At 37.8% G+C, this 15397-nt stretch overlaps 1 protein-coding gene across 3 annotated transcripts; it reads left to right on the top strand.

Annotated features, from left to right (window-relative positions):
- Window positions 1-976: 976 nt before the first annotated feature.
- Window positions 977-11228, top strand: LOC149053877 (uncharacterized). 3 transcript variants are annotated; one of them, XM_089196947.1, is made up of 21 exons: window positions 977-1089; window positions 2223-2324; window positions 2676-2709; window positions 2872-3326; window positions 4065-4085; window positions 4319-4570; window positions 5005-5301; window positions 5655-5770; window positions 5875-5939; window positions 6248-6393; window positions 6556-6846; window positions 7269-7390; window positions 7474-7630; window positions 7857-7967; window positions 8131-8309; window positions 8391-8513; window positions 9308-9378; window positions 9782-9822; window positions 10125-10221; window positions 10312-10411; window positions 10985-11228. In XM_089196947.1, exons 2-21 carry the CDS (start codon window positions 2264-2266, stop codon window positions 11063-11065), a joined length of 2820 nt encoding a protein of 939 aa, XP_089053073.1. In that variant the 5' UTR covers window positions 977-1089; window positions 2223-2263; the 3' UTR covers window positions 11066-11228. The 3 variants fall into 3 exon arrangements, with proteins under 3 accessions (XP_089053073.1, XP_089053080.1, XP_089053069.1); XM_089196954.1 differs by lacking the exon at window positions 977-1089 and adding an exon at window positions 1538-1717; XM_089196943.1 differs by lacking the exon at window positions 977-1089 and adding an exon at window positions 1685-1809.
- Window positions 11229-15397: the final 4169 nt, after the last annotated feature.

Consider the following 15397-nt stretch of genomic DNA (forward strand, 5'->3'; position numbering starts at 1 on the left):
GTTGGTTTTTCAGTGATCATACTTGAACCACATAAACATGTTAAAAAGATTGGGAGGTCGGGCTGGTTTCGTAGAATATGTTGTCTTCGTGACAACTGTGGCGTGACAGCAAGGGTCAATACGTAAGAACACCAATTATTAGCATCGCTTGACATTTCTAAGCAAACATCTCATGATACTCTTAAGCAGTTTGAAGGAATCCATCAGTGGCATTTTAATGAAAATTTCTATTTTACTCCTCCTTGAAAACACCCAAAACAAACCTCCTAATATCAATTTGTTGATTTTTACGAATAGAAATATTCTAAGTACAAACAAATACATGGGACAGAAAAAAATTTAGAACTGAGTTTTCTAAAACCACATATTACTCTGAGATCAGTGAGACTCGGAGGTAAATTAACGTCATTGTGACAGATCCTTTAATAACATACGTTTTTTCATACCCACCCTTTTATGACCATTCTTACCTTATATTTGTTAAGATGATTTCACCCTGTACAGTTTTATTTGAGCTTGAAAAAGATCAATGAATATTCTTCGTGGCTGAATGAGTTGCTTTACCAGTTGAAAATTTCGTTTCGCTTTCATAAGGAAATCTGATGACTTTCGAACCAAGTGATACTCTCTGTCTTTATCGGGTTTAATTTACATATTTTTCGACTCTATCGCGCAAATATTTCTCAATAAATTCACTTCAAGGTGAGCAAACAACAATTTTTCGGTAAAATTCTTTAGAAAAAAAAGGATCATAGAAGGTCTGGATGTAAAGATGTTTCTGCCTCTTGCAAAGTCAATTAAAATTCTTGTAAGGTAAGGGACCGCTGAATTTACCATTTTGCATCGTTTTTATTGTGTGTGTCTTATTCAATTCGATCATGAATGAATGCGTCATTTGGCCTCTGACAAACTAAGTGGAGGAGAGAATGGAGAGGAGTAGTTTTTATAATTTCCGCCCTTGCGCAGACCTACCCCCGTGACCTTATGTTATGTTTTGCAACTGAATGGTGGCAGGAACTCAGTGTTACTCGCTTGGCTCTTCATTCGCTCTCAGCTTTCATGACTCAAGCTTTCGAGCTGAAAATTATGGTAAAGTATCAGAGAGCAAAACCAAAAAGGAAAAAGCCTTGTAAGGGAAGACAGTAGTCAGTTAGAAGGTATTCAAAGTCGTGAGTGATATTCGTTCAAGCGTGCGAGCAAAATTACTCGAATGCTGTGTTACAAAGGATATATGAGTTTTCTACAAAAATTGTATCGAGCGTTGCTCTCATTTTAGAACAGGTCATTTAGTGTTAACAACTGAGTTGAAAACGTAAATTAGCCACCGTAAAGATCTTAAAAGCTGACGTTTCGAGCGTTACCCTTCGTCAGAGCGATCTGACGAAGGGCTGACGCTCGAAACGTCAGCTTTTTTACCCTTTACGGTGGCTAATTTACGTTTTCAACTCAGTTGCTAACACTAAATTACCTGTTATACTCTCCCACCGATGCAGCAACACAGTTTCCTCAGAAACGTACTCCCCTCTTCTCATTTTAGAAGGCTGACACATATTTGCATTTAGTTTATTTACGACGACGTGCTTTTCCTGGTTTAACTGAAATGTCGCGTCACGGCTGGTTGGATATCAAACAGGATCCAGCGCTTTGCTAGAGTACTGTTTATCTTGTTTTAAATTATTCGCAAGGGAAAATACCACATCGATCTATCAGAGAGTTGGTAAGCAGTAGACTCTTAACTTAGTGGATGGTCTTGTGGGGTGATCAGTTTGGCATCAGGAACGGCCGTGAAGAACAACTTTGTTTGCCCAACTGAGTTGGATTCATTTGCAGCGGTGACTGTATTTTAAGAATATTTCAGTGTGCCATTAGGGATCGTAGGTCGTCCATAAGATAATTGTGCCCTTGGAAAGAATAACATCTAGGTTCACTTATATTCTGGAGAAGAATGGTAGGAGTCATTAGAAATATGTTCATGCAGATTTTTTTAACTTAATAATCGAATTAAATTGATTTAGGATAGTTACTGACAGTTTGGTATTATGTAATGGCTCGATTCTTATTTGTAAATATTTATGTCTTTCCGCATATCGAGCGAGTTACTGATTAATCGCTCTCTTTCAGTTTGCTTAGAATTTTAAAATGTTTATCCGTTTTGTATCAAAGTTATTGTCTGTACGGTAATTGAATTAATTTTCCTATTTATCTTTACATCTTAATATTAGATTGAAGTTCTTGCCCTGGTAACCAGCCTTACAACACATAAATGACTCAAGTCTGGACCATAGTTGTTCTTACCTTCTTGAGCGCCATCTTGGCTCGTTGCGGTTGGTAGAAAAAGTTATTTTCATTTTTTATTCAGATGCTATGCCGCTCACAGCCAAGTGATAATACATGATAGTGACATTTTACTCTTGGAGGAGGAAGATAGCGATGAAAAGCTATTCAAGGCAAATAAATTTCTACAAAGTTTAAGTGCGAGACTGTAAGAACTGCCCTAGCAAATGAAACGTATGGCACGTTTCCAGTACAACCTTCAATAAGGAGTTATATAAAAACTCGGTTGCGTTATTAATGAGATTTGTCCCCTTTTTCTATTAAATAGTTTTATTATAAATTTTATTACAATTACTATTATTTAATAATCATTGACTTTACTTTCTTTTATCGATAAACAGAAAATAACCTCACTCAAGTGCATTCTAATGCAAGGTTGGTATGCTTAACATTCCTCTGAAGCGCTAACGCTAAGTGCTCTGTATAATATTTCTTTCAGTTTTATATATTTGTTTATTCATTCACCTTCCTGTATCATATATTTATTCATTTACATACCCATACATTATTTCCTTTTCATTGTTTCTATATCTTTAGCTGCATTCCAGCATTTCCTCCGGTGAATGCCTCCGCAAGAAACGCTTCCTGTATATTTTACGAGTATAAAGGCGAATTCTGTAGAAACATAACCAGAAGTCTATACGTTTATGGTGATCAGTCCACATTGGATTCTGGTGAAAGGGAAGCTGGGGGCTTTGACAGTTATTTCAAAGTTCTTGAGATCGCGCCGGAGTGCAGACTCACATTTAAAGATTTGCTCTGTGGCTATATTTTCCCTCCGTGTGATGAATCATTGGCTGAGCCTAAAAAACGCCGCGTTTGTCGCAAATCATGCGAATATTTGCTCGTCGTTTGCAAAAAAGAAAGGGCTTTAATCGGAGATATACCGGCCTTCCGATCCTTCATGGACATGGTAAATTGCTCGAGATCTGAATATGCTTCAGCTAATGGCGGCGATGCTCCTGAGTGCCATCAATGGTACGATCTTCCTGGTAGGTATAGCAGCATCATCATTGACTCCTTTATTTGAACAAGATACCCTCATCATCTGGTCATGTCGTTTGAGAATTAAAGAACCTTTTGGCTTTAACAGTGGTGCCATGTGATAACTCTCCCCTCCCAGGTGTTTTAATGGGTACCAGCGATTTGTCGGGGAAATTTCCTGAAGAGCAGAGGGAGGAGGGGAAGAGGTTACCAGAATCCCATCTTTGGGGAATAGCAATACTTAGTATATACTAAAACAGTATGGCGTTGGAGGCGCGCTCTGATTGGCTGCTCAATCTTCGACTATCTTTTGCTATTCACCTCCAATCAACTTGCGCGGGATTTGCGCCCGAAAATATTATGATCGTTGTAGGAATAAATGAGTTAAAATCATCCTTTTGTGCCACATCATCACGCTATTTTAGAATATACTAGAACACCTATTCACCAAAGTGTCCGTGGTCCGCGGTGGATATTTATCTCGCCGCTTCGCAGCTCGGTATATATCCATCAGTAGCCACCTCCACTTTGGTAAATAGCCGTAAATTAATTACACGAAAAGTAGGAACGTTCCGGGAGCGTACGAGCGACGTGCATTGGCTTCTGTGGAGACACAGACATCTGACAAAATCAGACGCCAGAAAATAACTGTTATATTTTTAGCCTATCAAATCGATACGACAATTTTAAATTTTCACTTTGCTTTTCTGACCTCAACTACTCACACTTTTCTCTATTTCCCATAGGTGATGACACTGAAAGTACAGGTCTGTTATCAATGTTCTGAATTGTTATTTTACGATCTCTTGTCCAATGTAGTCTGTCAATAAACGCCCTATATTTTGCTACTTCGATGTGAAACAGGTCCCAGTGGGTAAACTCTTCAAGAGACTTGTTCCCACAACTGGTCCCATCGTGTCAACCGTACGGCGGACTAGTACCTAAAAAAAGTTCCTGCTACTTTGACAGTACCATAACATCTAGATGTGATTTATGTCAGATTGTTACTACGGTGTGGGAGTTGGTTACCGTGGCAACATGAACGTCACTCGGTCTGGTCGTATATGTCAGCCGTGGAAATCTCAGTGTCCTCATCGTCACTGGCGGATTCCTAAAGATGTCGCTAATTCCAAAAATGACTCGAACGTGTGTCGTAACCCGGAAAGAAGTGCCCCGGATGGACCATGGTGTTATACAACTGACCCAAATGTTCGATGGGAATACTGCAACGTACCTCGATGTCCCTCCAGAGGTAAATTTAGTCATAAAGAGAACTTACGCGAAAGCCAAAGAGCATAAGTGAAAATAGAAGACTGAAAGTATAAATGTCATTTTTAAATTCTCTTTAGAACATATTTTACAGACATATTATTCAGATACTAACGAAAAGCAATTTAGGATGTCATGTTCTGTGGCATCATTTCCTTCGCTTTGTTTCATGCGGAGACAAATTTTATAGAAGATTTCACAACATTACCCAAGGTCAGGCTTAGAAAAAACGCAGATCAAGAGCAGACTCAAGCAGATTAATTACCAGGCGCTCTTTGATTATAGTATAATAACCAAGCAGCTGAAAGATTCTTGTTCAGAGATCTCTATCGTTAATTGATGGCTTAACCTGGCTGTGGACCAAAATGTTTATATAACATAGATAAAGAGTGTTTTTTCTTATATTTTTGTTACCAGTTCCAGAAGAGGCTCCCTCTTTCCTTAAAGGCCATCCTCTCAATTCAACAGCCATATTAATCTCTTGGAAGAACATACCTCCTTCTCGTCATAAAGAAAAACTGTTGGGTTATCGGATTCAATACCGGAGCAAAGGGTCCGAGCTCTATTATGAAGCAAACACAACGAGCAACTTGACTCAGGATGTTCTTACAAAGCTCCGTCCAAACACAGCATACGAGATTATGGTCAATGGGTTCAATGAAATTGGCCACGGGCCAAGTAGCACGGTCCTTGATTTAAAAACTCTGTCTTCTGGTATGTAGGGTATATACCACTTTCAATTAAATTGACAGTTGACAGTTGAGAGCTTGGTTGATATCCGGGTGCCAATAATGCTTTTCAAGCAGATGTCATAATTATGTTATCATGAGTGGGGAAATGAGGTCGAATGCCACTGATCATGACGAGGAGAAACTCATATTACATTTCTCTTTTCCGCATAATTGAAAGTCTCAACCTTTTAGCATCAAACTAGCCGTACATTACTATCTGGAAATCATTAACCAGCCTAACAAATTTTAGTTCGTAATTTGCTATGCTTTCTTCATCCATTTGTGTTCCTTTTTTGTCTTGTTATCACTTCCCTGTGTTCTTTGGTTGATTTTCAGGTGAAGAAATGTTAGAGGCTGACTTCCAGCTTATTATAGATTCTGATTTCAGCAGCGATCTACTCAACAGTAGCAGTAAAAGGTTCTTGGAAATGGCTGAACTCATTAGAATTTCAGTAAGGAACAATTTGTTTCGTAAAATTTTGATTGGTGGATGGCAAAGAAGTGCTTTTAAATTTTTGCATACTCTGTTTTTAAATAAAACATTTTTTTCCTTTAGATAAAATACCACTTCAACGAATCTTCTAATTTGAAGATATATGACGTCATAACTATACATTTTAGGTAAGAAACTATTTTTATTCTCATATAAAGATTTCGTTGGCCATTTAAAGCCTTTATTGGCCACTTTTTGGTTTTTTAACACGCTTACTTTCAAAATGAGGCCAATTAGATAACATTTCATATAACAATTAACTTTGTTTCCCTTAGAATAAAATTTCCTAAAAGGTATTGCACTCATCCACGTTTCAAGACTGAAGCATTGGGTACCTTGCAGATGGTTCATTCGAGAAAAGCAGCTCTCATGACAAACATTATCTTATTTACCGCTAGTGAATTATTCTTAAGTATTTTGTTACTTTTGTTTTTAGAAATGGCAGCCTGAGGGCAGACATTAAAGTCCTTGCAACAATAAATACGAACACAACCGACAAAGATGATGCTCTTAATCATTTGATAGGAGGGATGCGTTCGTCGTTTGGAGATCGACTTAAAGTTACTTCCATACAGGTTCAGGGTAGGTAAAGCTTTTTGGATTCTCATAAGAGCTACCCTACTCTCAGATCATTCCCCCCCCCCCCCCGAAAAAGAAATGAATAACGCCACATAATATGGGTTATGTAGTTTTAAAACTGCGGTTTTTTAGTTATGTATTGTTGATTCTTCCTTCTTTCGCTAGAAACACCGAGGTCTCCTAAAAGTTTCTCCGTAAAGAATGCACAGAAAAAATATCTTATTTTGATATGGGAGGAGCCAGAATATGGCAGCCTATACCAGATACAAAACTACACTATAGAGCGAAAGATATCAAGACTGAAGAACTTTACCGCACTTTGGACAATTCCTTACCCTGAGACCACGATGATTATGGAGAACTTAGATCCCTCCACAGAATACACCATCAGATTATCAAGCAACAATAAGTATGGGAGGTCAGAGGGTGTATTGCTAACACAAAAGACACTGCCAGGTAATAATAACACCGAGAGCGGGTTTCTCCCTCCCCAAATGACCAGCGCCAAATTGATCTTTACATGTGTACAGGTACCTTCCAGAAGGAAATTATTCGATAATTCACCAAGTTAGTGAAAAGGGAAAGGAGTTGTCAACAATAACAACTGATGTCATCCAACGCTAAGACAAGACGCGATCATAGCGTTTGATACTTCTGGTCTATAGTATTAAATAATTCTGCCCTAATTTTCTCCGTTCCTAAATTAATGTAATATCAAAAAGTTCAAACGTGAAAACAAAGGTATCAAGGGAAAAAAGTTTCAAGTTGTCTATCTTTCTTATTGAAGACACAAATTGACAAAAACGCTTATAAGGGAAAGGTTAATGCTTCATGTTATTTGCTTACGATAAGCATTTGCTTTTTTTTCCAACTTACAGACAGATTCATTAGAGATTTGATGCTGGTTATAGTCTTGCCCTCGTTCTTAGCTGCTGTATTTATATTGGCTGTTTGCTTAAAGTTTCAGCCAATATGTAAATCAAAACAGAAGAGAGAAGAGGTAATTTGACTTGAATTTTATGATGAAGTTATCCAGTGATCTAATGTTTGAAAGAGTAATTCGCTGTTGCATTGCTCTTGAAGATTGAGCTCTCCATGAAAGTTGGAGACTGGGTGGAAATTCCCAGATCAGATATTACTCTCCAAGACAAACTGGGAGAAGGTGCATTTGGGGAGGTGTACAAGGGCTTGGTGCGCATAGGAGAACAAGTGAGAGCATGCGCAGTAAAAAAACTTAAAGGTAAACATTCTTGATGAAGCTTTAAATTTGATTGCTTGACTGATTTTCTTAGTTAATAAGCTCAGTAAGTTAATAAGTGAATGATCGATTTACAAAATTTATGATCGGTTGATGATTTCCTGATTAAAAGCAAATGCATTAGATGCCTTTCAAGTGTTTGATACAAATTTGTAAACAGATTTGCTGCCCCTTGGATATCAGTCAAGCTTAGAATATTTCTTTGTAGTGAATGCTACAGAAACAGAGAGACGGGAACTGATTAACGAGCTTGCAGTCATGGTTGCAGTTGGTGAACATCCCAATGTCTTAAGTCTTATTGGAGCTTGTACTAAGACTGGTAACTTTTAGTTGATATTTATTAATGTTCTACGTGCAGTATCCTTTCCACTTTCGTCCTTGTATGTAATGATAAATTCCCAATTATGCAACACAAACAGTTCAACACTTAACTGCAATTCTTGATTCACAACTTTAATATCTAACTTTGTCGCAAATTCTAGAGCCAGTATTGATGATTGTCACTTTGGCCCCGAATGGCTGTTTGTTGGACCAACTGAAGAAGAATAGAGAAAATCCATATTACAATGTTTGGAAAAAGGAAATAAACTTCACGCCCCAAGACAAAGTGAAGATCGCAAGAGATGTAGCTCGTGGAATGCTTCACCTGGCTAGCAAAAAGGTACAAGATCCAATAAAGAATTCAAGGAAATATTTTCTTTCTAGAGGATTATTTGATTCTTATTTGGCTTCTCTTTCTTAGTGTGTTCATCGTGACCTTGCAGCAAGAAACGTGCTTCTTGGCGAGGAGAATGTTGCCATGGTTTCCGACTTCGGCCTGTCACGTGATGTGTACGAAAGTGGTGAATACGAAAGTACATCCGGGGTATGGACAGTATTCTTGTGTTTAAAAAATGGGGAGAGTAGTTAAAACGACAAACTATTGCTTTTTTTTTTCATGGAATGCATGCTAAAATCTGTAGTTCCAGCTACATCGTATTGCAAAGATTCAACCTCCTTTGAATTGTTACTGTACACGGTAACCGACAGAAAGAACACTTTGCTCCTTCAAACCCACCTACTTAAAGAAGCAACACATCTAAAATGAATATGAAAGCGATCTTCGAACTTCGTCTTAATATATGTTGAATCTTACGAAGAAGCGACCCTTATGAAGTGAAAGTAATAACAATGGAAACAATAACAATTCTCTAAAGTATTCGGGAAATTCTAGAAGTTTTCAACACAACTATTTTAGTAGAATTACATCATTATCCCAAAACCTGACAGAATTTTCTAGAATGTTCCATTTATATGTTATTAGAAGGTTCGAGTATCCATGTCACCGTGGGCTAGCGTTCTAGAAATTTCCAGAAACTGCTATTTACATTCACTATCCAAAGCAGAAGACACTCGTAAATAACAGCTGATATTCTCCTTAATCAGATATCCAGCAGACTTTTTCCAATTCGTTTCAAGTAATTAACGCGTTCGGGGATCCTTGGCGGTGCTAAGTTCCCTTGTGGTCCTCCCAATTTCAGTTTTATCTCCCTGATTCAATGTTCTCTCAACATACAGCTATAAAAATTCATAATTTTTCGTACGTACTATTCTTCAGTATTATTTAAACTGGATTGTTTTTATTCAAACTGTGCTTCAAATTTTTTCTTCCAAAAAAAGGGATTATTACCAGTTCGCTGGATGGCTCTTGAGTCTTTGGAGGATTACACGTACAATACTAAAACAGATGTGTAAGTTAACTCTGTGAGGAATTATGAGGGAAAGTTAAAATTGTAAAGCCACACGCTATTAGCGAATAGGGGTCCTAATTACTGATTAAGCTTTGAAGCTATTTTATGGTCTCTGAGTTTTCTATCGAAATTAAGCAGTAGATACTTCCCTCGTCATGATAATGAAACTCTAAGAACAAGTCGGGTACTCTAAGCATACTGATGCACTGTTGTAATGTTAAGATATGGCTCAGATGCTATATCAAATTCATGCTTTCCTTTATATACTAGTTATATCGAGATATAGCCAGTAATAATGGTGGGGTTATGGCGTTATTGCAATAATTATAATCATAATCATAATTCCGTTAGAAATAAATTTGTTTTCATTGTAAAATGACCTAATAGTGCTGTTTTGCGACAGATGGTCCTTTGGAGTGTTATTATGGGAGATTGAATCTGGAGGTAAACAGTTTTAGCATTGAGACTTTTTACCTATTTCATATTAAAGGATATGTGAGTAAGTTGAGATTTCGAATACCCACACAAAACATCATCATCATCATCATCATTATGTTCAATATCTGCTGCAGATATAGGGTTATCATGTCAACTGCACACGCTATTGTATATTCAGCGTATGCTCTCGACTTATTAGAGTTTTTAAAGTAAGTCTACTGTATAATAATCATCATTAGTCGTCTTACAGAGACAAGCTGCCGATTAAACCATCAACAAAGACTGAACTCTTTATCTTTCCTTTCAAGGTAAAATGCCGTATTCTGGTCTTGGCGGAATGGAAATAATAGAATTTCTGAAAGCAGGAAAAACTTTAGCCAAGCCGGATGGATGCCCAGATGAAATGTAAATAATCTTGAATGGAGTAAGACCCCGTTCTGCCACAATTGTTCAACTCTGAGGTGCGACTAAACAGAATCGTTTTTCTTTTCACAGCTACGATATGATGAAGTCATGCTGGAGTTTGGATTCTACAAAGCGTCCATCATTTTCTGAGCTTTTGGAGTCACTCGAGGAAGAAATAAAGACCGAAGGCGTAAGAATTTGATAGTCACCGAAAAAGCTTGTGATCGTCTGTACCCCTTTCATCAAAAAATGGAATTTGATCGTGAAGGAGCAGAAGGAAATAGATGAAGAGCTCTTTGTGAGCTTATATGCTCGATAATATTTGTTTCACTAGTTTATCTTGTTGGTATCGAAGATGACGTAACTTTTATTGCAAGTTAATTGGCTCTACAGTGGTACTTATGTGGATTAAGTTACTAAGATGGTCCAGTGATGTGTTGACATATTTATGGGTGTGTTGTGCTCTGTTGCAATTGAGAGAAAGAAAAGGAATTCGTTTGTGTTAAAGAACATCTGACTGGTTAAGTCACCTTTGAAGTCAGGATTAAAGAAATTGCAACATAATACTTGACAAACATTCATGAAAATACTGAAAAAAATTTATCTAACAGGAGAAGAAATATTCAATACATGTACAAATTTTAATATTCGTGAACAGTAAAGCTGAGTATCGTTCATTGAGTAAGAGGAAATTAATGAAGAGCTTGCTCTTTACCTTTATCTAATGCATAGGCTTATTACCGTTTGTTTTACTTTCTTGTAGGAAGTCTTGGAGGATGAGAACTGTCTTGAACCGGATATTAAGGGAATTACAAATATCTCAATGGACGAGAGTAATGACTAAGATGGAAATAGCTTAAAGAGCTTTTGTAGTAGTTCAAAAACCTTTAGGCTAACATTTCAATTCATTTTGGTTATCTTTCACGATTTTCTTTTCAGTAGTCATTTGCACAACTTATTCAGTGGAAAGCCTTTCATGTGCGCATGAATAAAATTTTTTTCATACATCTGTGTCTTTGTGTGTGATCCAAATAAATCGTTTCTGTCCATCATTAGTAGCAGCAAACTTATTGAATTCATACCCTGATATAACTGCGTGAAGTGGACATGTTTTCCAGTTCATGAAGCCCTTTAGGAAGTTACGACATCAATTTATATTGTGTCTGTTCACTCACTTACTGCCATCCAGTTCGTTATTTTCCTTTGTTCCACTACTCTCTTTACCGATCAAAACCGCAAAACTGAAAATCCCAATTCCCCCCTCCTGACTGAAGAACGATGCTTACTTCTCGCTTACCTTCGTCCACGACGGCACTACATGAAGTCTTGGGGCAAAAAAACTTAAATGGGCCTGCGCTCTATTATGTCACGAAGAATCTATATTGGCTTGCTACGTAACATCTGTAATTTTCATTGAAAATATTTTAATTTTTTCACACCCCCTTTTTCTTAAACCCCCTATTATTTTGTAAGCGATTTGATTGTTTATTTTTCAAAACTCTCTGTTTTTTACGATCCGTGATCAGATCCGTGATCGGTCCGTGATCCGATCAGTGATCCAAGCCGATCCAGATTTTGTCGACGCCGCTCCGTTTCCGAACGCCCGATATCAGCATGGTAACCTTACCTTCTTTGCAAACTGTGCCTCGCTGGGGACCACACTGTCACTTAGCACCCGTGGTTCTTAAATAATTTATTGATGCCAGTGACGGTGTGGTCGTGGTGAATGTGTATGCGGGCCTTTAGAAACGTCCAAACTGGAACTTTTTGAAGCACACTGCGGCTTAGCATCGGGGAAGATTAATTTGTAGTGAATTGAAATGAAAACCACAATATATGTGCTTGGACTCTACGTTGAATTTGTGGGCGCCCGGTCATTTTGAGCTTGGATTTTTTTGTTTCTCGGATAGGGCGTTCGGAAGTGGGGTGTGCAGCCTTGGGCTTCTACGTAGTAAACCTAAAAATGGATAACTCGTTTAAATGGGCTCTTTTCATAGTAAGCAGTCAGATAACAAGCGATGCACTGTGGAAGTAAGGTGGGGTATTATTATTGAGAATTTGATTGCATTTTTTTATTCCTAACAGCATTCGTAAGTATTCCCATACTCTTATATTTTCGCCATGGCTCTTATTTCGCAAGGTGATCATCACACAGTTGGAGCTTGGGACGCCTGTGCTTCAGCAAGCACTTTCATTTACAGCCTCTTTGCAGTCTCGATCCCAGGCAAATAAGGCTCCAAGCCCCCAAGAGTTTTACTGAGCCAAAAACCATACATGTAAACCTTGAAAAGAATGGACTAGACTGGACTACATGTCTGATCTAACAAGCGGCAGTAATAGAAGAATAAAACGTGAAGCTATTGACAAAAAAATGAGATAAATTTGGACTCACCAAATATTCAAAACATTTAACGTGCTAAGAAAAGCAAACAAGCAAATGTATACACAAACAAAGACAAAACTACCAAGGAAACGCACTGTAAAAAATACGATATGTTTTGACAGCCTTTGCCGTAACCCAGTCCTGCAGTGGACTGTACTAAGAACGTTTCTCCGCAAGGAGTGCATGTAAGGAGCTCGCCTTCAAAACAAGAACATAAATTCGGAAGCATGTTATCTAAAATATGTTACAAGCTTCTTGTCAAATTAATGGTCCTAGTAAAATACGATTTCTGCCATTTTAGTGCCCAGTATAACGTCTCGTTTTGCTGAAATTTTTGCTTTATCATTCACAGAAACTTTACACAAGATCTAACTCAAATGAACAACTAATAGCCTCAGAACAGGTCTTCCGCTCACAAAGTGGAACGAGCCGCGAAAGATTGGTTCTCAGCCCCGACTCTCGAGGCATTCGCTTCGTTGAATGGTACACTAGTCGTCAAGTTGTGAATGTTGATGAAGTCTCTGTCATAAATACAGCCAAAGAGCAGCTTCGTTGAGATTCAAACTCGTGTTAATGGAACTGACGATGCGAAAGACGTCTTAATAGGTTCTCAAAGGGCGTTTAATTATAAGTGTTTTCATCCTTTAAGAACTGCAAATCAAATCAGTTATTTTAATTGAAGGTGCTAATTTGTTTAAGAAAAATTAAAAAGTTTTTGGGTGGCCACTTTTCTCCTCAAACTCCTTGTAGAATCTTTTCGGGAAAAGCAAGATCACAAGAACTCCGGCGGAAAGAGAGGACATATATTCATTAGTGCATCGCTCCTTAAACGACCCATTTGTACCCACTCATCGTCGCAAAAGAGAGGGTTCAGTTTTGAGCTGATTATCGACGCTGGTTCGTCCTCTTTGGTCTCCACAAGGAAGCAATGAAGGTGTTAAACGACTTTAATGTATCACGATAATATTTAATGCTTAAGCACACCATTTCAATCTTGTACTACCAAAGTGTGCTAAAAGCAGTGTTTGGCAGTTATAAAACAGTTGCTGCATTTTCCATCGTGCTTGGTTTTTTTGTTTATGCTGTTACCAGAAAAGTTCAAGGAAACTCTGCAGGAAGTGGCTTGTTGTCGGAAGAGAGGGCGGATATTAAATTGAGAGGAATACACTCCTAGGGTTTTACGGAGCGTCTCAAGTTTGGGACCCCAACTCCTTGTCTTTGCTAACTAACCTTTTCAATCAATCTTATCATGTATCGCAAGATTTTCTGTAACCCCCGTCACAGACCCTCTTGAGCGTCAGCAGAACATTACACCAGGTTAAGAAGACCTGTTTAGACCAGGAATGTCCCCCGCGCAACGACTGTCTTCAAACGAAATGTGCTGAAATAAACCCACTATTAATTTTGTGTAAAAATAGTTAACCCCGGTTTTCGCCGGATAACAGAGAGTAAGCTTTAACATTAGTCCATACCAGAAGTAAAAAACTTATGAGGTATATGCTTCTGACCAATTTGAGTTAATTGAGTTAAACGGCTCGATACACTCAAGGGATGAGAATGTTGTGGTCTCTTTATTGAAGGACTGTTCTCACACAGACTTGTAGAAGTGACGTTTATAGTAGGAAGTATAGACGACTCTGGGTCATTTGGCATTATCAACTGAGTTGATGACGTAAATTGGCTACTATTAAAAGTTTATTTTCCTCTAATAAGGAGTAAAACCATACAGCTAAGTTTTAAAACTGCTGAAGCTTTAAGACACTGAATATTCATGTAATTCTTTTGCTAATGTGTCTGATATAATGGAAGCTCAAGCTCTTTGATCATTTTTCATGTTGTATGACGCACATAAGCACTACAAGGATTACTCAACTTCTCGTCTTCTCGTTTCTTCGCGAGTTCTCTTTTCGGTATACATGCATAGTTTTGTATTTTATATTTTTTTTCAAGATAAAAGCCAATAAATCACCGGATATTTCACTAAAAGAGAATTTTTCTACACACAAGATTCCGATCAAAAGCAATTTTCATATTTTCATTCTAGCCTTCAAGTTCAAGGTTAAAGCTTGTTAACATTGGCTCTAACCGATAGGGACGCATCTTTTAACACGTACCTTCGGATATTTTCTCAAAGATCCTCCTTCATTCTTCAGTCCTCATGAGCTGAAGTAAACAATACGCCATTTTTTATTTTTATTTTTTTATTTGTTTGTTTTGCACTTCCAAATGGATTGAATCCTAGCGATCACGTCATCCGGTCCAATATTTTAACGACTTCCGTTATTAGCATATTCGAAAAGAAAACAATATCACGCAATTCGAAACAATTACGTTACGTAATCGAAGAAATGTAATAACGAATTCGAAACATGAAATCAGGAAAATGAAATCTCATCCACATACCTTTTTTACGTTACTCTATACGATTAAATCAATCATAACACGTTTTAGTAAACATCACACAGGGGAAAAGTGCGTACCTTTTGCACAAGCTCATTGGCTAGGTCGGAGTCGGATGTGACTGGCAAGTACTATTCTTCTGCGAGAAGCTAAAAAGACAAAAGCGCGTGTCAAGAGTTTAATTTCCGACCATTTTCTAGTGAACTGACATAAAAAATAGATTTTTTAAATAGAGCGTCTCAAGTTTGGGAAACCATCTCCTTGTATTTGGGTTTATGGCTTCTGAAACCTAATTGGTTACTAACTAACCTTCTTTATCAATCCTATCATAAAGGGCAAGTTTTTCGTTTGTCTCACGATGTAGTCACATGCGATGTAGATCGCGACGTTTCG

Source organism: Pocillopora damicornis, chromosome 1 (genome assembly GCF_964200805.1).
Source record: "Pocillopora damicornis chromosome 1, jaPocDami1.2, whole genome shotgun sequence".
NCBI lineage: Eukaryota > Metazoa > Cnidaria > Anthozoa > Scleractinia > Pocilloporidae > Pocillopora > Pocillopora damicornis.

What these genes read in the sequence shown, in the direction of transcription:
- LOC149053877 (XM_089196947.1), top strand. Translation starts at nt 2,264, where the DNA reads ATGACTCAAGTCTGGACCATAGTTGTTCTTACCTTCTTGAGCGCCATC. An exon ending in TACTTCCATACAGGTTCAGG is followed by an intron (nt 6,394 to 6,555) that starts GTAGGTAAAGCT and finishes TTCTTTCGCTAG; the next exon opens with AAACACCGAGGTCTCCTAAA. An exon ending in CAAAACAGAAGAGAGAAGAG is followed by an intron (nt 7,391 to 7,473) that starts GTAATTTGACTT and finishes TTGCTCTTGAAG; the next exon opens with ATTGAGCTCTCCATGAAAGT.